The sequence below is a fragment of the Passer domesticus genome, chromosome 4, assembly GCF_036417665.1.
Source record: "Passer domesticus isolate bPasDom1 chromosome 4, bPasDom1.hap1, whole genome shotgun sequence".
Lineage (NCBI taxonomy): Eukaryota > Metazoa > Chordata > Aves > Passeriformes > Passeridae > Passer > Passer domesticus.
The window spans coordinates 61,216,666-61,244,592 of record NC_087477.1 but is presented as its reverse complement, the minus strand read 5'-3'; the positions used below and the strand labels follow the sequence as shown (position 1 = coordinate 61,244,592).

Sequence of the window (27,927 nt, the reverse complement as noted above, 5' to 3'; positions counted from 1 at the left end):
ACTATCAAGGAGTTCACACAAGATTCCTGCTTTTATGGGTAATGGGTGATTAGTCAGCAGTATGTTAGCCAGATATGTAGTGTTTTGAGTGTCTTGAACAAATCATATCAGCAAAGTGGCTGAGAGGAGTAGGTGCAAATTCTGTAATCATGAGCTGATTAGGCAATGGTTCTATCTTTTCTCAGAAGAGAAGCAGTGGGATTTGTACTTCTGCACCATTTGAAATTCTAAAGGGCTAAAACAGAGCATGTAGTTCTGATATCACACCCAATTAAGGGATGTATGAATTAACACTTAACTGCCAATTAGCTTGAATATATTCATGGCATTTTCAGAATGTAAAAACGTAAATGCTTCAGATAATCTGACCTGTGGTACTCCTTAATCTGAATAGTCCTGAAATCTGCTCTTATCAGATACAATTACAGCTGCTAGTGTCTGGTTTGTTGCTTTTGCTTGTTTGACCTTCACCCTTCTAATTTCAGCAAGCAGCTGAGATCTGACTTGGACTGTGCTTGTACAGCTGTAGCCAGGTTCACATGATCCCTTGGGTTTTACTGGATAGCTCTGTCTAATAATATGACTGAGTCCTTTAGTCTTTACCCAGATTTTACTGTTTGCATCAGAATTTTATTTCCTTCACTCACATTGCTTTTATTGGAATGCATTTGCTCTGGTCTGCTCTCGTTTGTTTTGATTTTAGTTTAGACTATGATTGCAAGTGTTATTCATAAACAGACTGAAATAAAGGGTGCCAAACACCTGTGGGGCAGCCTTGTAAGGTGCTTCTTTCTTTGTGTTGTGATAGGACACGTTCAAGGAAAGGATCAAGAAAGGAAAAATGTATTTTTATTGGTAGGGAAAACAGTGCAGCACAGGGTTTTCAGAACAAAACACTTTTCAGGTGAAACAGAAGAGAGTACGGAGTGATTACTTCAAGCACAGAAAATCCTTTAATTCATGTTGATTAAATTAAGCTATGCTCACATGTTTCCAGGAACTGCTTAGTAGTTCTCCTCAGGTCTTTATTAATACAGTAAACACGGATAGTGGCAATGACTAAGAAGTAAACAGTGACATTAAGACATGATACTGTGTTGTGAACTGCAAAAAATAATATCTCTCATTGCAGTATAACATATCTTTGATAACACCACCTAATTGTTTTAACTGCCTATTTTTATTATTGATGTATTTTACATCTGCTGTAAATTGAGCTGGGTCAGAAGTGAGTTTCTTGACAATGTGCATTGCTATAATGAAAAATCTCCAAAAGGTGTTCCATTCCAGGGGGTCTTTACAGTGAAATTACTTTCAGAATAGCCCAGGAAATGAGCTTTGTCAGAAAACCAGGGACTTGTGTATCTCCCATTTTCTACATTGACAAGATAAAATCAATAAAAGGGGGCAGGAGGACTTATGTGTATTATGTGATAATCAGATGGAGACACAAAGTGCTTCTGTGGAAGAGTCCCACAGCTCTCTGAGTCTTCATTGAGTAGTACCAATTCTGAATAAAGGGAAGGACCACATGGATGATCAACTCTTTTAAAACTGATCCCTAGCCATGATTTGTCTAAATGTTATTTTTACTCTGGTTTTGGTAAGGAGGGCTTCTCCATGTGATGCCTAAAAATGTCTTTATTCTGAATCATGCTTGGAAATAGGGCAGTTATCATAGAATTATAGAATAGTTAGGGTAGAAAGGGACTTTAAAGGTCATCCAGTCAGTCCAGCCCTCTTGCAGTAAGCAGGGACATCTCCAACTGGATCAGGTTGCTCCAAGCCCTGTCCAGCGTGACCTTGAATGTTACCACAGATGAAACATTCATAACCTTTCTGGGCAACCTGTTCCAGTGTTTCAGCACCCTCCTGATAAAAAATATTTTCCTTGTATCTAGACTAAATCTACACTCTTTTGGTTTAAAACCATCACCCCTTGTCTTATCATAACAGAGTCTGCTAAAAAGTCTGTCACCATCATTCCTGTAAGTCCCCTTTAGGTACTGGAAGGCTGTTACAAGGTCACCCAGGAGTCTTCCTTCAGGCTGAGTAACCCCAGCTCTCTCAGCCTTTCCTCACAGGAAAGATGCTCCAGCCCTCTGATTATCATCATGGCCTTTCTCTGGACCAGTTCCAAGAGGTCTGTGTCCTTGCTGTGCTGGGCCCCAGAGCTGCTGCAGCCCTGCAGGTGGGTCTCAGCAGAGCAGAGGGACAGAATCCCCTCCCTCCCCTGCTGCCCACGGGGCTCTGGATGCAGCCCAGGACACGTTTGGCTCTCTGGGCTGTGAGTGCCCATGGCTGGGTCATGTCCAGCCTCTCACCCACCAGCATCACCAAATGGTTTTTGCACAGGGCTGCTCTTGATTTGTTAGTCCCCCAACGCACACACACACATTATCATATCTATATATCATACACACATTATTATATATATATATCATATATGATATATATAAAGACTGTATATTCATTCAGAAATGGTGAAGATTGTCACTGTACATAACATTTAAGCCATTGTGAAAAAGTGTATATTTATTAATACATTTTTAATTTACAAACCACTCTATTGACAGAATGATTGCACTTCTTTCATTTGCTTGCAAGTGAAGTAAAATCAATTTATTGGCACCTGCAGATTGGTGATTTCACAGGAGAATTTTTAGAAGCCTCCATGATCTATTGCTAGTTTTGAACATTCAGAAACTGAAGTTACAGCAGCCTACTGCATGTCATCTATCCACCTCCTTTCTAGCTGCTCTCAATTATGATGACTTGTCACCATTCACTCCATAATTACATTCTCAAGGTTATTTCCATCTCTGCTCCTGATGTGTCCAAAGCACATACACTTACACCTATTCATTTCTGACAACCAAGTCTACTTTTCTCCAATAATATATTTAATATGTGCATTTATCATCCTTTCTGTCCAGAAGATATGTCTTTGCTTGCACCATATCACAAAAGCTTCAATTTTCTTTGTCACAGTCAATAATTTCTCAAAAGTCACATTGATAAGTTGCAACAGCAAAAAATTAGGCATTTCACCAGTCAAATCTTTCTATTTCCATGGTGAAATTTTTTTTTCCAAGCTTTTATAAGGGAAGCCATGGATAGATCAACTATTCTTCAAAATTTTCTAGTTTCTATGTGACAGGTTCTGATTGGGTAAATTTGATCCCAGGTAAACTGAACTTATGAACAGCCTCTATGGCTAGAGACCACTAATAATGAAGCTGGCTAATACACTGTTTTTATTAAGTAAGATTATTTTATTTATGGCATACTCAGGAATACCCTGTGTTTTTCCTTAGCCTTTTATTGTCTCTCTAATACTTGGTGGACAGCAGATGTGGTTGTGACAGAGTGCTAAGTTATCAGCTGAAGGTCATTTCAAAGAAGCCCACTTCAAACTCGGCTTTTCCATTCTGTGAAGTCCTTCTGAGAATTTTTTTTTTTTTGTCCCAGCCAGGCTACATGGAAGTTTGCAGTTACCTTTGTTTTAATAGTAGCACATGATTCTTTCTATTCACTTTGTATTTTTTCAATTAACAAGGCAGATTTGGGGAAATTCTGAGTGTGTGGGACTTAGAGGAAATACTGCTGGGAAAGTTTGGCAGTATATTTAGCCAATGACAGCTGTTTTCTGGAGGCTAAACAATGAGTTTCTCCCCCTGCCCCAATAAATAAGAACTGTCCTATGATCTACTAAAAAATGAGAACATGTGTAGTACTAACAAGTTCTGATTAAGTGATTGTGGAAGTTTTGTGAAAAGTCATTTTGTAATTGTATTTATGATGCTGCTATTGCTAATTCTTCTATTGGATATAATGTCTGCTGCTCGCAGTAATGAAAATAATGGTATGAAATTTTACAAATTAGTATGAACTTGGAATTTACCATTATGGTCAAAGAAAGACATTTGATGAATGGATGTGCAGCCTCAGAGCTGTGCTCTAATGACGGGGTCATTTCACATTGATGGATAGGTTATGTGGTGTATTCAGAGGCTTAAAACAGGGTTGCATTTGTCAAACACAGGGAAGCATCAAACTGTGTGTATATGACTGTGTGAGCAACAGAATCATTATAGTTTGCCTTTGAACAAAGTCAGGAAATATATTGATCATATAGGTTTATGCACTAGGGGAACAACTAATGATGATCCAGTCAATGTGTTCTGTGAATGGCTCAAGGGAATAATCATTAAAACATTACACCACTATGCCATTTTGGAACCTGAATATGAAACCTGGAATTTCAAACCCTCGTAAAAAACAATTTGCATTGAATTTATGAAATAGAATTACTTCTTTGGTTTGTGCTGCTCCAGTCACTTCATCCTTACAATTCTACTTCATTTAATGGACTGGATGTTTGCATCCAGATCATCAGCCAGTAGCAACACACTGACAACATAGTGATCCAGCAGCAAGGAATAATGAGTATCAGTGGAAGAACATCTTCCTAAATTCAGGATATTTGGCAGCAGAGATACTAAATAAGGTTATTTGAGCCAGTACTTGTGTGGGTGCTTGACAAAGCAGACATTGAATTGGTGTCTTGACAAAAGTGCTAGGTAATATAAAAACTGTGTTAATAACATACAGATTTTTAGCCAAAAATTGTTCATGAAGCAATAAAAAAAAGTCCATGATGATGGAGTGATCAATGAAGGTGCTACTAATGCTAGCAGAGGGATTACTGTTTGTAAAGTAGACTGGCATGTATCCACTTAGAATTTCACCAGCATCTAATACCACTATTTATAGCCTATCTGAATTTGGCAAGGCAGCTCGTGTGTGCTCTGTGTAATATACTATAACTACACTGTATCAAGCACATAAACACTTGCTTTCTTAAGTATATCTCCATACCATGCTTTTTATCTTCCAGACACTGCATTCTTATACCTAATCATTTACATTTTCAGGGAAGCACTCACTAAAATTGTAAACTTCCTTTATCTAAATCCTTTAATAAGGCAGAAAAATACTTCTAGCCACCATGTGAACATTTAAGTCGCTATTTTAGATGTAGCCAGGTCTTGTTTATGAAATGCCATTGACCTATATTTAATCAATTTTTAAACCTTCAAGATCTGCTCAGCAGTCACCTCTAATCCAGAAGAAAACTGGAGTGAACCACATTTTTCATCCATTTTCAGTATCATTTAGCTGCCTGGATGCACTGTTAGGCATGAATTTTTCTATTTAAATGAAAAAACATGTTGACAAGTCTATCAGATTCTGAATACAGTAAGAACAAAATAATTTAATTTCTAGAGGAAAGCAATAGCTTCTTAAATCCCCTAAGGAAGCTCCTTCATATAGCAGGTACAAAATAACACTAAAAGAAGTACACAAATGGTGACAAAATCTATGAGCAAAAAAAACCCCAAAGGCTTTACAGTTTCCTGAATTTAAGCAAACTTGCAATAATATTTTTTCTGTCTTACCAATGCCTTATTTTGGTGTTCGTCTCGCTGTTCCTTTCCAAAACATTTGTCCATTGACCTGCTGCTGGGTGTGGGAAATGGGACTCAGGAAGGTGTAAATGAACAGGAGAAATGGAATGAGCAAAGATGAACACATGCAGTAGAAAATCTGCAGCTGGCTGGGCAGTAGGAGTTTCATGTGAGCAAACAAAAAATGCAGGGACAGAAGGTGAAATAAATAGCACAGAGTGAATTGTAAGTATCTTTTAAATATCCTTATTTGTAATCTATAAGTACAATTTTGCCAAATTCAAGATTAACTGGAGAAGCCAAATTCTGAGAACAATATAATTAAGTGTTCTGTTACATATCTTAAAATGAGTTACACCTACAGTTCTATTTACCAAATATAAAGGCTCCTTTCAATTTTGATTTTGGCTTTCCATATTTAACAGCCACTACAATAATCTCTTTGGAAACTAGCTGAACAAACTTGCGAGAAGATTTTTAAAAACAGAGTATACTAATAAAATTCAAAGTTAAAATTAAGATTGTTGTGGATTTCTTTTGACCCCTGTTTACATATGAAGGAGAGTTTCAGGTCAACTAGAGAGCTACATCAAAATATATTGGGAGCTTTTATTTCTGTATGCATATGTCCTGCTTACTGGTTTGATGCTGCATGGTTAGTCTTCTTGCTGAGACCTGGGAAGAACATATGTGTGATTGTGGCTGCAGTCACTAAAGCAGTGAACATGACAGTGTAAAGTTTTGAAAAATAAATGAAACAAGCTTAAATTATGGAAATGTTTGTTTTCTATTTCATCCCATTGATGGGTTTGAACATAATCTAGATATAGATTTACTTGTATATGCCTTTTATAATTGCTGAATTTGAAAAGTACATGCATAACCAGAAACAACTAGGAAAGTCCAAAAACATGTGTCTTTAAGAGTCACAAACTGCATCAAACTGCTGAGGAAAATAATTACCAACACGTATATGGATGTTGTGGTTTAACTCCAGCCAGCAACCAAGTCCCACACAGCTGCTCAATCATTCTCTCACAGTGGAAAGGGAAAGAGAATAGGAAGGGTAAAAGTGAGAAAACTCATGGGCTGAGATAAAGACAGTTTACCAGGTAAAGCAAAAGCCTCATGCACAAGCAGAAGAAACCAGAGAATCCATTTACCACTTCCCATGGGCAGGCAGGTGTTCAGCCATCCCTAGGAAATCAAGGCTTCATCACGTGTATTTGGAAGTACAAATGCCACCACTCAAAATGTCCCTCCGTTTCTTGTTCTTCCCCCAGCTTTACATCCTGAGGATGACACTGTATGGTCTGGAAAATCCCTTTGCTCAGTTGGGGTCAGCTGCTCCAGCTGTGTCCTTTACCAACACATTGTGCACCTCCAGCCTCCTCACAGAAGATATCTTGACACTGTGTAAGGGCTGCTCAGCAGTAAGAAAAACAGCTCTGTTGTATCATCAACCTTGCTTTCAGCACAAATCCAAAACACAGCCCCATACCAGCCACTGTAAAGAAAATTACCCCACCCAAACCCAGCACAGTGGATGAGGGGGAAATTGGAAATTTGTTCTGCTGAATGTGTAATATACAGTATACCTTTTCCTCTTTCACTCTTCTACCGTGTAGTATATTTAATGTATTTTTTGTACATGGAAAATAGGCAAGTTCATAATAAAAACTGAGACAAAAAGAAAACTCTCACTGAAGTTTTAAGGTACACATTTTTGTCTCCTAACCATCACCACTGCATACAAGAAGAAATACTCAACTCAGAAATTGAAGAACTACACAGAAAATTTGAACTACTCCTCTTTCAGTGTTCTTTTAAATTAGCTAGTTCATTCTTCCAGGTCTTGGGAAATGTAATCAGAGGAATAAAGTGGCTGAAAGAGTTCAGTGTTTGATCATCTTTTTGAAAACAGCTTAAACATGTTTTTATGCTGGTTGTATCAACTGTTATCAACTGGTTTTGTTTGGGGTTGGTTTGTTTGTTTGTTTGGGTTTTTAATAAGTTGTCTATTACAGATGGGCCCAGATCCAAATGACACCACCTCTGCTCCATGCTGAATTGTGTGTATCAGGTTGCAGAGACCAATCTGAATGTCATAAGCTAGAGCAGGGTGGAGTGGAGCTTATCTTAAGATATGATTCCCTCATTCTTTCAACTTGGAATCGTCATGAATTTGACAGGTACAAGCTAACTAATTTTTGCCTAGTCCTTAAATAAATTGGAAACTGTAGACTGTCCTGTTAGAAGGAGCGACTGTCCTTTTATGTCGCTGAAACTGTAAGATGGCCTGGGGCTTTCTAAATTTGAGTTTCTTTTGTTGCTGGTGTTATTCACTGGGAAAGAATGTGGCCCCGTTTCCACTGAGAGAGGGTATGAAACGTTAAAAAATAGAAGTGATAGGTGGATTTTAAAGGGACTAAAAAAACCCCAAAGAGCTCAGAATTTACAGGAAAGCAAAAGAAGGCCTTCCCCATTCAGCAACAACCAAACAGCTATCTGTTAATTTCCTATCTAAATAATTAGATTCTATCATGTGACAGTTACAAAGAAGCACATAATAAACAAAGGATTTTCTTTAAAATGGTAATCTACACAGCTGTTTTTAAATGCACATCACTCACTTGCTGCTCCCTTCCCCCATCTTCTTGGCTTCTTGTTTCAGCATAAGACATCTGGCATACAAGTTATTCAAGTTCACAAACTAGTTACTGAAATCTAATTAATAAATAAGTGCTAGTGGGTTTAGACCATAACAAGTTCCCTAATTCATTTTTACAAGCAGTTGAAGTAATTCACAGATGTTTTTAACAGATGTCAAGCACAAGGACTGCTGTAACTAGCAGCTTTTGTGGAACAAATGGTGAGGTAAACTGACACTAAGCAGGATACCTGTGAGATATTTATACATTGCAGAATTTTGAATCCATTGAGTTGTGGTATCAGAAAATATTGTAAAATATTAATGTCTCAATAGGACATGTATTGTACATATCTGTACTTGAGAATAAGGCCTCTATGAAGCTATTTTGGGAAAGAAATAAAATAGATTTTTATACTGTTTTAATTTTTAATTAATTGAAGGTTGGTCAGTGTGAGGAAAACAGGTCTGTAAATCACTTGTGATTGGCAAGCAATTAACTTCTGGTAAATGAATTGCATGGGCAATGGAGTACAGTCTATCTTGACAGGTAAAAGCATTTTTTCATTAGAGTAACATTAATAAATGATTGGAACTTGCTTAAGATTCAGGCTCATACTTAATATTAGATCTACTTAGAAATTCCATCCTGCAACAAGGTCCAATATTTTAAAATTTAAAATTTCTGAATCAAAGCAAACCAAACATCTTGAAATTTACAGTAGAATGAAAGTTCTAGTTTTTATTTAGAATCACTGAAGAGTTTTAATGAATTTTTTCCATAATTAAGTAAGGTGAAATGGACTGGTAACTTGATATCACAACACCCATAAAATACAAAAATACATCAACTAAATTTTACTTATAGTATTACATAGGTGAAAGAAAATAATAACTGATAGGGGTGTTTTTCTCCTAATATGAACAAGGTGGTTTGTAGTTATTACATGCTATCTTGATGAAGGTAAACAGGCAGGAGCATAAGATTATTTTAACCACCTAATACATATAATGAGATATTGTTCTAACTAAATGAAACTTCTTTTTCTTTCTGCCTCTACCCTAAGTTTTCCTTAGTGAAGACAAAGTCCAACATGGAATTGTTTGGATTCAGTTGCTATCACTTATGCTAGGGATTTGGCTCTTAGTAAGATATCCCAGGAGAAGCTCAGCTGACCAAGAACATAAATGCTGAAGTGTCACTGCAAATTCTTGAATTATGTTAGTTCTGTCTTAATATAGAATATTTTAGCCCAGTTCAAAATCAGTGACATTTCTTCTGCAACTGTGCCTGTCCTCTTAACAACTGCCTGAAGGCAGATACCTTGCAGACTGGAAACCTGGAGATTTTCTGTTGTGAGGCAGTTTTGTTCTTACAACTCTGGCTTTATAAATGAACGTAGGCCATTAATGATACTGTTCTGTGGAAGTGTCCTCTATCTTAATCAGCAGACAATAACTGTTTTGTAAAAAACTCCCATATCCTGGTCAAATTCCACTTTAAATAACAGCACCCTGCTGACAAAGTTCCTACAATTTCAGATGGATAGTAACTGCCTATTAACCTACTCTGTGTTATTGCATGGCATAGTTAAGCAGCTCTTGCATTTTGTTTGATGTAGATGTATTAAGTGAGTCCCCCATGGTTTTGTTGTTTTGGTTTTTTTAACAAAACATTTTGGGAATGGTAGAAGTTGCAGAAGCGTCAATGATTATTCATTTTTTTCCTGTTAAGTCTAATTCCTGCAGTGATATACATGAAATCAGTTTTTTTTTTAATAACACAGAAATGCAATTTTACTGCTAATCTTGTTCTTAAGCCACTTAAATATGCAGACCTCCAAGATACCTGATATTAAATTTACCATAGGATAGGATCAATGCAGTTTTTAAAAATAAAGTGGTATTCAACAGATAAAAACATGACAGTTACAATCAAAGTCAGCTTATTACTTTTTATCCTGTGCCAAGGTGGCATATTAAGGATTGTTTGTTCTCCATTTCTGCAGTTTAAACAGATTAGGGTGGATTTTTGGTATCTATTGAATTTGACATATCAGATTGATAAAAACAGCAGACCAGAGAACATCCAATACAGGAATCAGATTCACCACAAATCAAATCTGTAGTGTGAGCTTATTCCAAATTCAGAGGGTCCTTGTAGCAGTGAGGATTCTGTCAGCTATGTAAGCATGACCTCATTCTCTATGCCTGCAGAGAAGATACAATTAAGTATAATCCTTCAGTTCTTGGATAATAGCATTTATTGTCATTATCTCTCTGTACCTCCTTTTCTAAAATCCAAGCATCTTTGCAGTTCATATATTCTGGAGCTGTTTAGCAGGTATAATGAGCAAATTTTATTTCTGTTCTGTAATATATCTGGAGTACCTCATTAAAGGACGGGTACTTTAAATGAAGACTAGTAATATGCTGCTTTAGCATGCATTTAAACACGAATTTGAAATTTTGCAATTATTAACCTTCAGTGGTAATGTTATAAACTCCTTCGATAATTTACTGATGGATAGGTGAACCAAAGAACTGATTTGTTAAGTGACTTCTTTAGTATTCATTAGTGGTAATGCTGGAATAGGTGTCACCTGTTTACTTAAAAATGCAATTCTATTGATATCAGCAGAATTTTTGCTATTGTCTTCAGTGGGGCAAAACTGCCTTAATTATCTAGATTGCTGCTGCTTCTAAATACTGTTTTCTGCTGTTTAAAATAATGCTGAAGTAGAAGCCTGCATAGAGGGAATTGAGGCATTATTTTAATACAGATATAATAAATCTGCACTATTTGGAATTAAAAAATGAATGTGTGAAATAACTAACATTACTGCAGTGATACCTACCTGTTCCTTCAGTTAACTAAGCAATCGATCACTATATGGAACAGAAGATCAATATCCTGCAAGTATAGAAGCCAGATATGGAGTTTCTTAATGGAGATAAAACACCAACACTCACTATGCATTTCATTTAAATCTAGAGATGGGTGGAAGAGAAGAGAAAGGTATGTGAGGTACTCTGCACACATTTCTTTTTATAAAACTTCTCCCACCCTTTTTTTTTTCCTTAAGGAATTAAATTTCTACTTTGGAAATGGCATTCTGGCAGAGGGGAAGAGTTATCTTTTGTGGGAACACAAAATCTAAGATCATGGACAAAGTAATATTAACAGGAGACAGAGACATTCCAAGAAGCCAAGTTAAACATCTTAAATCAGCATTAAGGTAAATAGATTAAAAAAAAAATAGGGAAGGATAGCTAACACTCTTTAGTTTCTGCAATGGTAAATGAAACCTAAAGCTGGCAATGGAATGTGGAAGGCTCCTTAGGAAGAGGATTACAGCATTGTGGGACTGGATCAACTTTTATGAAAATGGTTTCTGCAGGAACTGGATGAGGACTCTTTTCATCTCTCCTTTCTGAAGGAAGGAAAAACCTGTGATAGTTCAGGGCTTTGATATATTAATGGTCCAAAGTAAAGTTCTGAAAAATGATAAAAACTGTACCTTAAGCTCCTGGAAAGATAACTTATTTAAAATTTACTGCAGCAGGCATTAACTTTTAATGCACACTTATTCCTCAGGCCTTTTCCTACAGTATTTTTTTACTGTATATTTAACATGTTACTCTGTAAGTAATAACAAGTCTAAAACTGGCAAAGTTAAACATGTCTTTCTTGCCACACCAGTACGCTCTTCAAGCCAAAAGTTTAGCTGCAAATTGTTCTTGCAAATCAAAACCTTTTTTTTTTTAACTATAAAGACATTTTGAATGTAGAAGAAAGGAAATCCCAATTTGCTGAGTAGATGTAGGCTGTATATAATCAGAAACATTATAAGGGACTGACATTTCCTTGTTCTATGGCTCCATTCTGGTAATATTACTACTTTAATGTGATTTATAACAAAAGCAAAAACATACTAAAGTATTTTTACTTTAAGAAGGCAGCACTAAAGAAACTAAAATGGAAATCTGTTGCTAAAGTATTCAGTGAAGACCAGACTGAACACTTTAGCCAAACAGCACAGATTACATGCTGTATGTTCAAGCCACTCCAAGTAAAAACAAGCCAAGTGTAGACATAAGGAGAGGCAAAGGAATGGGAGAAAAAAAAAAAAACCAACCCAAACCAGCACATATATAACAGGTGATTATGGTATTGTTTGAAAAAGTTGTGTGAAAATTTGAAGGACACAAATACTTGAAAGAGCTTCTATTATGTGATTATAATTTTCTAATCAAAAATCCTACCTATTGAAATCAAGTCTCTCCTATTTACAGTGTTAACTGTGACAGTGAGAAATCTGCCAGTGCCCAAATTAGTCTGGTATTTTCATGGTGTCAAATGCTGTAATATGTACAACTGGCACAGAACAACATAGTTTCATGCATCAAGTGCCAGCAGCTACACTCCTCTAGCAGTGCAGTTTAATGGAGGCTATCAGACTAGAGCATACTGAAAACCTCTCTCTTCCTCTTTTTTTGGCAACCTTAAAAATACAAAGACACAGTCATTACATTGGAATTTACATGACCTATTTTTCCAAATGTATGATTAACACATTACCAGCATCACGCCCTTGAAGAAAAACGATTTAGTTTTCTGATACTTGTCCAGACACTGAACACATGAAGTAAGGAAACAGTTCCTGGGACATGCATGAAACTGTCACTTGACATGACACGCACACACAAATTCCAATCAAGGCAAATTTTCCTCCAGATTTTTTGACGTATACAATGGCAGTGTATTGAATAATTATTTATTTTGCTTTTGTGAGTCATGGTAAGAGACAGCCTTTTTGAAGTTTACGAGCACATCCTCTGGATGACTATGTATAGGCTAATATGTATTGTATTAGACATGTAAATGTTTGTCCTTGTTTATTTAAATATTGCACACTATGTATCTACAAGATAAGTACTGAAATGGCAAAGTCACAGGCAAACTAGCAATGCCTAAACCAATTTATTTCCCAAAACATTAAATGTTTTGAATATGAATTTCAAATTTACCTTACTTTTATTGAGAAATAACTACACTGAGAAAACCTACATAAAAAACCTAATTTGCCTCTTTATTGTTGTGCTACCAAATAGCCAGCACTCTGGGATTGTGATCCCTACCATCTCTAGACAAATTACCCCAAGCAGCCTTCTGCAGTTTTCACAGGACAACTGTGTTGAGCTACCCATGCATACATAGTTCACCCTAAAACCAAATATTATCTTTTGCCCTTGCTTATTCCTTATTTGCATTAAAATTAAAAGTTACATCTATAATGGAAACAGTTGGGTCCTGGTGGCAGAAGGAGGCTCTCCGGCAGGCCATTAAGGAACCAGAAGTGGGAGTACCTGTGGTTGAGACACAAAGCTGGCTGTGACTTCTTGGTCTTTCTTGTGAAGCATCTAAGATCAAGTGCTAAATAAGCAGACTTTTAGTAGTCTTCTGAAGGCCACGTCTTCCATGTTTCTCTCTTTGAAGGGAAATGAAGGACAAATGAGTCTCAGTGATGCCACTTCCTTTGAATGGGATGAATCACACCATGAGGGATCTGCAGCTTGGCAGACAACCATACTCCCCTCACGGAGAACCAGGCATAAGCATGTAAGCATGTTTTGTCTCAAACATTCTGCCTGTTGTGACAGGAAAGTTGTGACTGTAAAAGAGGGTCCTGAGGAGGTGGGGCAGTGCTGTATGAAGCCAGCTTTCTTTGCTGCCTTGAGACTCACGCTCAGTGTGCCTGCATCAAGACAGGGGTGAGTCCCCCACTACAAGGCTCCTCACTACAAGGGTCACCACAGACCTGTAGTCTCTAAAGGGCTTAGTATTGCATGCATGAGCAAAAGAGTGCAAAAACGTGTTTTATGTAACACATGTGCACCAGATAAACTGTACAAGAAAGTGGATTGGTCTGTCTCTTCCTTCTCTCTTACCCCCAATCCAGACCACTAGGGAACCTGAAATGTTGTTAGGATTGGGAGCATATTAAATTGTGAGTTTGTCAGCCAACACTTCTGAAACCTAAAGGTTGTTGCGTGAGTTGGGAGCTTGTTGAAGTTTGTTGTAAAAGTTAAGGGCTTGTTAGTCAACATTTTTGAGACTAAATATCAGGCTATTTGCTGGAGTTAAGATACACTAGGACATAAAAGTTCCCTGACACATGGATTGGTGTGTTTGTTCAGTGTGATGAGAAGTTATAAAGAACATTGAGCACCCTACCAAGTGGGTCACGACACCCCGTTCTCTCCTTCCACACGTGTCCTGTTTCTGTTCCCTAGGAAGATCACAGTGGGTTACCTCCAGCAGATGTCCTCCTGAGGCATTGTGCCCTGATGGGAGGTGGCAGATGGCAGGGAGGTATCTCAGACAATGGGGCACAGGAATCCATCTCCTGAGAACTGGATGTACAAGCTCGAAGTAGTGGAGGCCCTACCTGTAACCTTGCTGGGATGGGCAGGGAGACAGAGCCGTCGAGGATGCCTACAGCCATGTAATGAAGTCCTGTTCTCAGACATCAGTAATGGGTAAACTTCACAGGTAATTTTCCAACTATATTTTAAAGCCCAGTCAAATTTCTCAAATCAACAAACTTCTATAAAAACTACAGAAAAGTTCTCCCAGTAAAATCTTCTTATCTTGAGTGTTGTTTGGCTTTTTGTTTGTTTGTTTTGTTTTAAAAATAATTTTATTTTAGGAAACCCTTTTGCACCTTGCGTATGAACACGTGTTGATAAATTCGAAACTCTTGTTCACTTAGTTCCTTTCACGGTGACTTCACAACAGTTCTAATTTAGGGCTACTTATCATCATTTCAGTCCATCAAGAGCACATCTCTCTTCTTTCATTTCTCCATAATCTTCCATTGTCCATCTCCATCAAGTGTCCATTGTTTATTGTAGATAATGAACCCCCTCCTCCTACTCGGCTGTTTCTCTATTCTGTTGCAGCTGGTAACTTCCACAGCAATCACTGATACCAGACACTCCTGAGATTCCTTAAAACTCATTCTCCCCCGTTTACACGCCATTTCCCCTTCGGTATGAGCCTGCAGACCCACGGCGTCATTCCAGGCTGTGCGACCTATCCTCAACGTTAAAAATTGCTCAGTACAACTGGGCAGCAGCAGCAACTAAACACTCGCGCTTTTTGTTCCAAGTGTGAAACCTGTCACTACACGGCTGAGAGATGTCACGGCGATCCCCGCCGTTCCTGAACGCACCCCCGTGGTACCGTACCCAGCAGCCCTGCCGCTCCTCCCGCGCAGGTTTCCAGGCCGGAGCGGCCCTCAGCCCTCCGCCGGGCGGGCAGGGGAAGGGGAAGCGGCGGGGGCGGTGCGGCGCCTCCTCCCGGGCTGCGCTTCCGCGGGCGGCCGGGGAGCGGCGCTGTGACCCCGCGGCGCACGCCCCGCCCGAGCCTCCCCTTCCCGCGGCCGCAGCCCCGCGCCCGCCGCCGGCGGCAGCGAGCGAGCCGAGCCGAGCTGAGCCGAGCCGAGCCGAGCCGAGCGAGGTAACGGCCGGCGGGGTCTGGCGGCGGGACCGGGGAGGAGCCTCGCCCTCCCCCCGCTCCCGATAGGGCGCGGAGTTGTTCGCCGCGGTCTCCCGGGGGCGGGAAGCGGGCGGCCCCCGCGACGCGTCCCGTATGGCGGCGGGCCCGGGGGACCCGTCCCCGGCGTCACTGCAGAGGAGTTGCCTGCGGGTGGGAGGGGAGGCGGCGGGGCGGGGGCGGCGCAGCGTGACCGCCCGCCCGCGGCCGCGCTGGGGGCGCGGGTCGCCGCTGGCAGCGAGAAGCGGTCGCGGCCGGGCCCTTCCGCCGCCGGGCCGGGGCCGCCGCTCGGGCCTGCTCTCGCCGGGGCCTTCGTGTGGCCTCGGCGCTCCCCGGCGCCGCGGTGCCGGCGGCCTGCCCCCCTCCGCCCGTCGCGGAATTGCCCGGCCTTCTGCGGTAGTCGCACTGCTGCCCTGCCTGCAGCTGTGGCCGCTGAAGGAAGGGTCAGGGCCGGGAAAGGCTTCGGCCGCCAGCCCCGCAGCAGGCAGTGCGGAGTGTGGTGAACTTCGTCTCGCGAAGATAAACTCACCCCGTTCAAAATGAAATCAAAAGATTCTAAGTACTCTAAGGGCTTGCTGGTTCTTAGCAGTCGAGAACCGCTGTTTATCGTGAGGTTGTTTGTGACCTTTGTAGCATAGTATCCCTCCGTGCTTTGGACAGGATTTGCAGTTTTGCTTATCAAGTACCATAAGGTCACTGGAGGAGCCTGGCTTCAAAAGCGAGGGAAAAAAATACATATTTACCAATACTTTTCTTAACTCGTGTACTGAAAGACTGAGGACAGTGTGACTGTTAAGAGACACTTACATGCTGTTTTATACAGTGCATTGACAAAGTTTAGTCTGCATCTTAGTCTTGGAGGAGAATCTTACAGTGAAAAGTTGAGAGTAACTCCTTTGGAACTGCAAAGAACTCCAAAAGTAGGGAAAGTTTTGGATAACCCGTCTCTAGTTGTGATTTGCGAGCCAAAGGCTGAAATACAAATGGAGAAAATTACAGAAAGGCAGAAAAGGTTACGTATGGTATAAGTTTGTAAGGTTGAATGTTTCAACCCTCATTCTTCCCGGCACAGTCACCCTGGCTGGGACTGGGCTTGCTTGTGTCACATGCTTGCAGCACGTGTGCCGTTTGGGTTCCTGTTGACTGTGTGAAGAGCTGGTGAGGAAAATTTAACAGCATCAAAGCACACGTTAAACTCCTGTATTTTATTTTTCACTAAATACAGACTTTTTCTTACTGTCTCTTGGTTTTTGTTTTGTTTGAGCTATGGAGTTGCTCTTTATTTCTTGTTGCCTTGTTTACTCTTTTTTTTTAAATTCTCTTCCTCTGTTGTATTAATGCATTTCATCCGGGGAAGCCACTGATACAGGGGGAATATAAAAATGTTACATATGGGACTGGGGGATTTTAGGTCTGAGGTGTTGTGCTCTTGTCTTTCACTCCTGCCTGTGTACTAATTTGTAATCTATGCTAAGTGGCTGACACCGTTGAATTACTATTTCAGGAATGTTTATAGAACTAAATTTACATGCAGAAGAACTCCATTAAAAAAATTATCCTTGAATTTTAAGAGGTTGCTGTCTTAGTTTTTTTCACAGAGGCTCTGCTACTATAAAAAATGCCAGTAGGGCATTAATTAGCTGTCAGAACTGAGTAAGGCTGGGTTTTGCATAGTCTCTGGAAGCATGATGTGGGCAACTTCAGGACTTCAGGAGTTCTCTTTCCTCTTTCCAAATACGTCTTTGTGACTTGTAGTGGGGAGTTGGAATAAAATGTTAAGCAGTAGTACTGATGGCAGGTGTGGAATTGCAGAAGCACCAACGTTACCACAAGATTCATCTTTGTTTCAGCCTGCAGCATGGCTTTGGAGGCTGGGCATAAGTCACAGTAACACAGCTGGGCTGTGTGGAGTCTGACTGGGGACAGCCCAGATAGCCCAAGAGCTCAGCATCCTGGAAGGTCTCCCCTCAAAGCTAAATTTGCCATGGGAAATCCTTTTTTCAGCGTGCTTTAGAGTGCTGTGCGCTGTATGGGAGAAGGACCTAGAAGGCAAGTTATAAAATAATCAAATATCTCTAAACACCCCTAGAATTGGTAGGCATTTTGCAGATACTCTTACTATTTTCTGAAAAAAAGAACTCCACAAACTCAAAACAAAAAAAAAAAAAAAACACCCAAGCAACAACCTTGTCCACCTAAACAAGGAGAATAACTGGTTGTTTATTTATTTTTATGTCATGCTGCATATCTGCACTCTTCCTAATACTAAGGTCACTTGCATTTTTTTTTTGCCAAAATCCAAGCTTTGTCCTTCAGTGCACAGCAAAAGGAAGTTCCTTTCAAGCAGACCTGGTGGTGGAGAACACACTCACTGGTGGCTTTCCTCCTCCCACATCACTGCTTTAATCATATACATCCAGCAGATTTGACTGTCCCTTTCTGGGAGCTCCATGGAAAGGCTCTAGCAAGAGCAGCTTTGTGTTTTGGTAGGAAACTGCACAATGTGGAGTTTCACAGCTTCTGTCACCTGTGAAACACTAGGTGACTTCCACTGCAGGTTGACTTCTCATGACATGGCATGTGCAGCAGTTTTTGAATCCTTCCTAAGAAACACGGCTCTGTTCTTCCTGCAGGCTGTATTTGCTTCATAAGTGTCTATCTCAGATGAGTTTGTGCTGGCTTTGTACTCTTTGACATTGTGTGTAGTTGGATGAAGCTTTTGTTTTGTTCTCACAGGAATACTTATTTTTTGCAGCAGCTTCCAAAGAATCTGTCTGACCTGGAACAGACTTAAAAATCACAAAAGTGGAAAAAAATCCTAGCAGAACAGATTGCATAAAGCAGGTGTATGCAAGTTAGTTAGGAATTAGACCTATTTGTCAGTGTATTGCACTTTGACAGAAATTGATATGACAAAGGAGGACCTTTGTTAAAACTGTTGAACAAGACCTTGGAACAGCCAGTGGGAATGACACAGAGTGGAAGAAGGGAAGAGTAGAAAAGATCCTTGAAGTGTTTCCAGAAGCACTGTCTTTAGCTGGGTATAGATTTTCACATTCAGTAACAAAGTGGCTTATTCTCTTGCTGACTGCTGGCAGAAATGGAGGACAGCAAACTATCCAAACTATCCCAAACTATCTCTTTTGCTACTCCTACACTTAGTGAGAAAAATCTGCTGGAAGGCATTTCCTGTTTTTTTCTTTCCTTTTTTACCTTCAGGTTTTTAGAGAGGTGACTCTAACCTTGTCCAAAAAAGAAAAGCTTCTTATTTTATAAATACTAGAAAGTAAAATGGATTCCCGTCAGTTTGATTTCATTGGCTGCTTTTCCTCTTGTGCTTGTATTTAAATACGTAATAGTTTTTCTCCACTCAGGAAACCTCAAAGTGCAAATGAACAAATGTGAAAATTACCTTTGTTGAAAGGTTGTTCTGTAAAATAATGGAATGGCTTTTCAGCTTTTCCTGATATGGTTTTTCTGAAGCCACTTTGTTGAGGCTTCAGAAAATAACTTTCTATGTCTGCAACATATCCTTTGTTTTGTAAATTTGGATTCTCATCAAGTTCGTGCTTAAGTGAAGTGCTTTGTGTGTTTTGATAGCAGTTTTTAATTCTTTGTAGCAGTGGAATGAAGTTAGATGTAAAATGTGAGATGGGTATCTCCATTTCTTGTGAAGAGTATTTAGGCCATCAACTTGTCATCGTTGTTTCAAATTCTTTACCTAATTTAGGTGTACATGTTCAGTTTGGTTTTGGTGTTTTTTTGTGTGTTTGGGGGTTTTTTTTGGTTTGTTTTTTTTTTTTTTTTTTTTTTTTTTTTTTTGATGTTTATTCTTTATTATATTTTGCGTGGTGGTTTTATTGCTATTTGGGGTTTTTTTAAAGTTTGTTTGGAAGCACAAGACTCGTGAGGAGCTCCAGGCTAATATGTAAACTGGAATTGTCAGACTTTGAGTAGACCTAACATCTCTGGTATGTACACAATGGATTAGGAGTTGGCAGTCGCTTTGATGAACGATGTGAGGTTCTTTAGCATTAGTAGGACTTTACAAATAAGCTGTGTAAGTAACATAATCTTATTTTGATGTGCCAGATTTTATTTGCCTAATTTCCCACATGATGGAATCAATCTAGTCTTCACCAGCATGGATATGTAAGCCTTTTCAAGATGGTTAAGAACTGTGGCGAAGAACCAAGTGGAATGACAAGTGAGGAAACTTACATTTATTTCTAGCTAATTCTTCTGCTATGTTATTTCATTACCTGATGTAAGTCAGCTTTTTTAGATAAGAAGTCACGTAAAAACTGAAATCAGGTAGATGTTCTTATCCTTAGGAAAACTTACAGTTGAGTTCAGCTTGAAATGTTGGGTACTTATTTAAGATATTAGCTGTACTTAATCTACTCAAACCTATTGTGTATTGCTCAGTGTTAAAACTCCTTAAAGTGAGCAAAATAGAAATTTTAATTTGTATTCTGATTATTCCTTTGTCAGGAGGAAGCAGCCACTTCTGCTGACATCTGATTTGTATATTAGAAAGTATGGTTTCCTGACAGAAGAGTGCATTATAGTTTTTAACAGCAGATCTTTATTAAATGTGCCGTCAGTGGTGGTTTTGGAAAGATGACAAAGAACCCACTGTGGGGCAACTCTGTGAAGCTAAAGATGTAAGTTCTGTGCCATTGCTATTATATGTATTACAAATACAATTTTTTTTCCCCGTTCCAGCTTGTAAGTATATGTGTGCATGTGTTTATTTGTTTGGGTTTTTTTTAAAAGCCAGAAAGTTCACATGGACATAACATGATTAATTAATTAAGAAATAGTTCAAAAACCCCCAAAGTAAACCAGACTAAAAAGCTGTCACCACCACCACCACCCAACCAAAACCAAGCCAACCTCTTTTATGTGTGTGGAGGTGACTATCTTAAAGTATTCAGAGAAATTTAAAAATATATACAAATTGGGCAGCTTCGCTCATATTGTTTGGCTCTTGTGTTGTGTCAAGGCTAGAGGCTTCCTCTGTCCTTAAAAAATGAAGAGAAGTAATACTGATAAATTATTTGCCATTTGAACTTGGTCACAGTTAAACCAAAAGTGTCTCATGCTGCTTAATGCTTTTAGTAGACATTCAGTAGTGGTTAGAACACTTCTCTGATCTGTTTGCTTAAAAAATAAGGCTTTGTAATGACCTCGAAAAACTTTATTTACTGCTGATGGTTTCCTAATACAGCCTCTTTGATTCAGAGAGTTTTGTGAATACTTTTGGTATCAATTATAACTCAGTTAGAAAGTGGTTTAGTATTTTTCTTCCTCTATTCTATGTGTTCTGCCTGCTCTTGAATACTACCTGTTTGCTTCTTTTCCTATACTTGAGACGTTATGTGTAATAGGAATTGCAGTCAGAGCATGTTTTTCAGCAGCATGTTCTTACAGGATTGATCATTATAAGAGAGCTGGATTCAAACACTGACAACTCTTGAAGTGTTCTGCTTAAAGTCTGTTGCTGCACAGTAATGTCAAGGTGCATGAATAGCTTTCTCCCTTGCAGGATCTTTCCTTTGTCAGTGAACCTCTTTGAGGAACAATCACATTTTTTATCACTGGCAACATTGTTTAAGTTAGGACAACCTTTTCTGCTGGCTACAGCATGAATCAATTAGACACAGAAGTTTGAAAAACAAGACCTGCTGTAACTTTTTTTGTGATTGTTGAATACTTCTTAATGACAGTGAAGAATGGTATAAGGATGGCTAATCAGAGAGGTGAACCAAAAAAAGTGTGATAAAAAAACCAGCTGCAGTTGTCCCAGCTCAGTCTGGCAATTAGTATTTTCCACTATGGTTTCTCCTTTATTTTTTGGAGGTCTGCTTCTTCCTTTTCCTGTGTATTGTTTTCCTTGTCATGCATTTCAGACTTCCTTGACCTTGTTATTGTTTCAGACATCCGTCTGGTTTGTCTGTCTAAAGTCCATACACACATAATAGAAACTCCTGGGATCCTAGAGTTGTCTGTTTTGCTTTTGTAAATTTTTATGACATGAGAACATAACAGTCAACATTCTACTAAATGTTCAATCTCTTGGTTGTTGGAAGAGATTGATAGAGGATAATGGAGAAGTGCTGTTTGAATCTGGTACTAATCTGGCATTGTCATTTGTGTGCCAATGATCCAGGGAGGGAAGGACTAAGTGAAAATGGAAGTTCTGCCATTGATTTATCTGCACATATTGGTCATCACTGGCAAAATACCTGTTTTATATAAAACCAGGTATTTTATGGCCTTCTCAGTAATTGTTATTGGTAAATAGTGAGTCTCTGCTGTAATTTCAGATTTCTGAGCCTTACTAAGGTTTGCTTCTGAATAATTATTTGTAAAAAACATAAATGAGTTTATTATGATCATCACAAGAACTACACAGAGCTTTGATACTGATACAAAGAAAAAAGGAAGACTATACTGTACTCCATGCTTGTATTTCAATTAATAAATGCTTTCCTTTTCTAGACAAGATTAATGCATTTATTATAGATGCTGTAATGTTGTAACAAGATGTGTTCAAAGGCTTCACAACAAAAGTTGAGGGGTGGACAGAAGCCTCTTCTTGCTTTATGGTTTATACAGTTGTAAAGTGTTTTTAACAATTAAAAAAAACACACAGGCTGAGGCACTTCTGGATGTCACTTGGTTCAACCCAGCAATCAAGTCAAGCAGGAGTGAGGCATGCCTGAAGCATGCTGCCCAAGCCCTGAAACAGCCTGGTTCAAGCAGGGCTGTTTGGCCAGCTTTTGAGAATATGTGAGGCTGCAGATTCCACAACGTCTCTGCCAGTGTTTGAACACTGAAGAACTCCTGTTTATTCTTAAAATATCATGGGTGGGCGGAAGTCAAGAAAGACTTTTGAAGGATTTGGAAACATGCTTCCAGTAAAACATTTTCCAGTACTTTCATAAGAGTAGTTTCTGAATGTTAACTGAATGTAAGTGTTCCATAATGTTAACTGATTCTCAGTAGCAGAGGAATATTTGTGAACTGGCCACCTGGCATTGCAAACTTTACTTCTCTAGATTTCTCTTCTAAGCTACATTTTATTTGTTCTCTCTTCCAGATGCAGATTCAGTGTCTAGTAAACCGGAAAATAAGGCTGCTCTAGCATTTGAAAAGAAATAAGGCAGACATTCAGAAAATGCTTTCCTGTATGCTTATGTATATTTTTCATCTTTTATCTGCTTAAATAGAAGACATGGAAATGTGATTATGTATTTTATTAAAATTTCTTTATGGGTTTTTTTTTTTTTTTTTTTTAATTCCAGGTCTGCAATTTCTGTTTGGGCTGTTCCAGTTAGGAGAGCTTTTTTTGTGATTTTTAAGCTTGGTGCTGTCAGCCCCATGTGAACAAACCAGAAAAAAGCACGCCGGGTATTAAAAAACAAAATGCCACGGAAGAGGAAAACTGGTGGGAGTCCTTCTCAGAGGAATGGCAATTCTGACAGAACTGCTGTTGCTGTATCCCAGGGGGACCCAAGCCACTTAGTGGCACAAGCAATGCATTATGTCAATAAGGAAGAGCTCCTCAACAGCATGTCAGAGATGTTTTCTGACCTAGATCCTAGTGTGGTTTATATGGTTCTGTCTGAATGTGATTTTAAAGGTAAATAATATGCAGCTGACTTTACAGTTTTGTTTCATGTGCAGATAGCTCTTAACTGGTGCAACTCCAGGAAAGTTGGTGTGGGTGTTGCAATCATATTTGTGGGTTTAACTTTTTATAAGTAGGTGAGTAATAATGTTTTGAAATTTTATAACCATGTAAGATTCTCCAAATTTAACAATGTTCTGTGAGCCTGGTAAATGGAGCAGTGTGCTCCATAAATGGAGGTACTGTTTAAAGTTGATTGTTGTGTGACACAGAGCAGGCAGTGGTGGAGTTGTGAGGAGAATCTAGTTTTTCCAGTTAGTTTCTGTGCCATATCTGCAAGATGCCTAAGCTGTTTCTGCAGGAGGGGTATTTTATGTTCTAGATCACAATTTTTTGATGGTATGCCATACGTGGTCCTGACAGCATTTGCTTTTCCTTAAATACTTGAACTGAGCTTTTGTTTTACATTTATTTTGCATTGTCATCTTGTTGTGTCCACTAAGGATTAGTTTCTGCAGGACAAATTCTGTTTGTCATGTTTAGTTCTCTGCAGCCTTGCTGGAACTAAAAAAAGGAACTACTTTCTTTCCCTACGCTCTCCTGACCTACATACCCAACTCTCCTGGCATACTATTTTCATATTTATGCCCAGTCCCTCCCATTCTTCTGTGGTTTTAAAATTCCTCTGTATGCAAGGTCATTTGCCTATGATAAAAGTACTGCATGACGTGCAGGGGAATAAGCCATATATAGAGCATTTTAATCAATTTGTATTCATATGATCAGATGTGATTAGCTGAGATTATTGTAAGAATGTGTGCTAAGAAAGCAGATCTTGGCATTTTTTTATATGTATGAAAGATAGGTAGCCATAAAATTAGCCATTTTATTACCTAAATTGTGCAGAGTTTATAACTTAAGAACAAATGGGAGACTGCTGTTAAAATTGTTGTTCATTTTAAAATGGAATTTGATGGAATTACTGATTCATGCTTCGAACTCTTAATAAGATTCAATCTTTACCATAATAACAGTTTTATCTAAAGCTTATTGGAGAATGTATTAAACATGTAGAGTTCATAGCCTTGTACTGTAAACAGTAGTTTAAAAATGGAAAGGTTAACATATTTGAGTGCTAATAAGTTGTTTTCATACAGTAGAGAAGCTGGAAGGATGACAAAGATTTTATTTAATGAGCGCAGACAGAGTCATACTTAAATGAGCTTAAAGTTTTTGCTACGCTGTCTTTCAGGAAAACAGAAGCTTGGCTTTAGGGCTCAGATGATGTTTGTGCCTGCTTTTCATTTTGTTCATGTTGATCACTGGCACCCTCTACTCAATTTATGTATTAATGAATTAATGCAGATGCTGGATTTTTCAGGCTGTATTAGATAGGACATTTTAAAGTGGGCCATAGTGAATGTACTTTGCATACTTATATCTCTTTCATCCTTTGTAGAGTTTTTTGTTCATTTTACACTATTTCAGCTGTATGAGAAATTAAAAATAAGTATCCATTTAAACATCCAGCTCTGATACTTTTCAAGTTGAAATTTGTAATTTTGAGACAGCATTTCCATAGTAATTTTTAAGTTTATTAGGTTGTTGTTTTTCAATATGTCTATATTGAATTCTGCCTTTACTTCTAATGAGAAATAGATTGAGGGAGTGTCAGAAGCTATGTTTAAAAGTGAATTGCTGAACTGTCTTTTGATTGTTTCTTTCGTTGTAATAAATGCTTCCTCGAGTAAAAAACTGCCCGTGCATCAGCTTGGGTTGGTTTAGTTGACCATGCTTTATTCTGTTTATCTTACCCAACAGTAGAAAACGCTATGGATCATCTTCTAGAGCTGTCCACCCATGCCAAAGGAGTAGCATCTTCAAAAACCTTGGGTTTTGATTTAGCAGTATCATCATTACCTCATGTTAATCAGCAAAGATCTATTGCAAATGAAAGAATGGGGGAAGGTACTGCAGCATGTAGTTATTCTGGAGCAGCAGTAGAAGAGGTCCTGTCACCTGGTGTGCAGCTGACTGGAGAACTGGATTCCCTACTGGAAAATGCCTTTCAGAGTTACAGCTTGAGTGAGGAATTGCCTAATTCTGCAAATGACCAAATAGTACATGAGCACCCTGTGGAACAGGATGGTTTTACCAAATTTCCTGAGTGGGAAAAACCTGATTCAGTTTGCAATGTCCTACTTTTTCCACAGCAAGCAGAGACAAATAATGAAGTTTTAGAAAACTTCTGCTGTTCCCAGCCACCAGTGAATCAGCTGAGCATCCAGACAAGCTCACCATCTACATCAGACAGTTTTGCAGAGATACTGGAAGATTCTGATATGTTGGAAACACATGTTCAACATGATGTGGCTTCAGAAGTATACAAACTATCAAATGGAGAAATATCATGTGAATATTCTGATCAGACACAAGATACTGTTTTGGATCAAAGTAGTGTGACTGTTGCTTCTTGTGGGTCCTCCCAAAGGCCTATGGAACTTGGAGTAGCTGTTTCTGGAGATCCTAATTCAAGGCACCTGGAACAACATGAAGATGCAGTGATTGCCTTTAGCAGCTACCAGAGTGCTTCTCTTCCAGAGGCGTATATCCCTCCTGAAACACCCAGTTTCAAACCACAAAAACCTGCAGATACTCAGCAAATTCAGCAGGGTTATAACTTAAATTTTCCTACACCATCAGATCAATCTCAACAACACTGGAATCTCATGGCTCCCGTATTTTACCCATCCAGTGGAAGTCACAGCTTTGTAATTCCTGTGGCTGCCAGTCCAGGGCAGTGGAGACCTGTTTCTTACTGTAGAACTTCGGAAAAAGGACTTTTTCTTTCCTCCCCAGTGGTTTCAAATGCCTGGGATGGCAGCTCTTCTCTGAAGGTATGGGGAAATCAAGATAGAAACTCAAAATTGAGCCTCCCGCAAGCACAGCAACCACGTGTTTGTCACATGATGAGAAAAAAGATGCAACTAATAGGTCAAGTACTTGTTCTTCTCAGAGGTGTTCCAGGATCAGGAAAATCATATTTGGCAAGGTAGAACATTTATATTGTGAGCTTCAAAAAAAAAAAATTGCTTAATTGTGTACAGGATTTGGCGTAGGCAGAGACAGTTTTTTGACATTTGTAAACAGTAATGTGTAAACCCTAATTGCAAGCTACACAGTACATGCAGTGTGATGGATAATAATTGCTGAGAGCAGAGCTGCTTGCAGGTCCTTTCCTAGTGGAAATTGAAATAGGAATGATGAGCTTTAACTTCTATCACTGAACAAAGGAGTTTGTCAGCAGAGTATCATTGCTGTAGTGTTAGGTCTGCTGTATTCTTTCAGTCCCAGTTTATTTTGAGTGTTTTCTTGGAATAACACTGATGGAATATGCCAGGTCTTTACAGGCAGAAATTCCCCTTCCACTGTGCGACTTCTGTGGTGTAAGTAGTATATGTGAAGCTTCTTGGGGGGGGAATTTTTCATTCCTTTTCTTATTCTCTGAAAGCCTAGATTGACCCAAGACTCCTTTTGACTGACACCTGAAACATGTGATGCAGTTAAGACAGGATATTTGTCAGTGTGAAAGTATGTCACTACGTGTAGATGGAAAAATACCTCCCTTGATGTTTTGAAATGAGAGACTTGTAGGAAAACTATATCAGCTCTTTCCCTTAGATAATCCTCAGCCTTTGGAAAAAACAAAGGAGGGAAATTATTATAGATCATATTTACTTGGAGGTTGATTTTTTTTTTCCTCTTACCTACATTTGCTGCTTCCATTCCAAATAATTTTAGTTTTGAGCAAGAAAAAAAAGTATTTAAGGTAGTAGACATTGGAGCTTGGAGGAGACAGGGGGGAAAAAGCTGTTCATTTCTTGATCTTTCACAGGAATTTGCTTGAGGATAATCCAGGTGGAATCATTCTTAGTACTGATGATTACTTTTACAAAGATGGACAATACCATTATGATCCTGATTGCTTAGGGGAAGCACATGAATGGAACAGGAAACGAGGTGAGATATAAATAAGGGATTAGCTTGCTCACTTACAGTTCAGTGCTTGTGTGCTGTTTAAAAATCTGCCTGGCTTGTTACGTGACAAGCATTTATCCCATCATAGAAGTATTTTGTAATATGTGTGGAAAAAGAATATGAGCACAAACTCAGAAGTCATCTGTTCATTGTGTGTATTGCAATTAGAAATGCCACTGTCTTTGTCAAGAGTATGTTTTGTGCTCAGATTTTGTCATGGTGTGTATTTTGGGTAGTCTCCCATTTCTAGAGTTGTTACCTACACCATCTCCCAGAAATATTTCTTCTAAGATGATGCATAATATGTATATGCAGTAAGTAATGAGGATACAAATAATACACAGATAATCTTCCTGCTCTTAGTTATCCTTTTTTTTCCTCTTGTACACAAAATCGTTGTCAAATTTAAACAAAATTATAAGAGCTAGGCAGAATAAATTATTTTTCCCCATTTCATAATTGGGTGGGGTTTTTTTGACAGTGACCATAGAAGAATTTTGACTTACCATAGAAGAATTCTTTTTAAGCTTTTACTTGCTAAATTTGAATCATGATCCCTTTTCTGCTG

General features: G+C 38.9%; 1 protein-coding gene and 1 long non-coding RNA gene across 8 annotated transcripts in view; one reads left to right on the top strand and one right to left on the bottom strand.

The window, feature by feature from the left end:
• Positions 1–1,885: 1,885 nt before the first annotated feature.
• On the bottom strand, positions 1,886–15,321 carry LOC135299382 (uncharacterized). 3 transcript variants are annotated; one of them, XR_010361362.1, is made up of 4 exons: positions 14,360–15,321; positions 13,492–13,613; positions 10,980–11,112; positions 1,886–10,332 (listed from the first exon to the last, which is right to left on the bottom strand). It is a non-coding gene; the product is annotated as an uncharacterized LOC135299382 (long non-coding RNA). The 3 variants fall into 3 exon arrangements; XR_010361360.1 differs by having other exon boundaries at positions 13,492–15,321; XR_010361361.1 differs by having other exon boundaries at positions 10,980–11,035; positions 13,492–15,321.
• A 216-nt stretch (positions 15,322–15,537) lies between these two features.
• The window catches only part of N4BP2 (NEDD4 binding protein 2), a 35,564-nt gene continuing 23,174 nt past the window's right edge, over positions 15,538–27,927 (top strand). For 2 of the 5 annotated variants that reach the window (XM_064418338.1, XM_064418333.1), the window contains exons 1-6: positions 15,538–15,646; positions 19,775–19,889; positions 20,177–20,349; positions 22,996–23,333; positions 25,143–26,373; positions 27,217–27,341. In XM_064418338.1, coding sequence (XP_064274408.1) covers positions 23,117–23,333; positions 25,143–26,373; positions 27,217–27,341 — 1,573 coding nt within the window. In that variant the 5' untranslated portion in view covers positions 15,538–15,646; positions 19,775–19,889; positions 20,177–20,349; positions 22,996–23,116. Of the gene's footprint in view, positions 15,647–19,509; positions 19,890–20,176; positions 20,350–22,787; positions 22,879–22,995; positions 23,334–25,142; positions 26,374–27,216; positions 27,342–27,927 lie in introns of those variants that run through there. The other 3 variants (XM_064418337.1, XM_064418335.1, XM_064418336.1) reach the window with 3 other exon arrangements.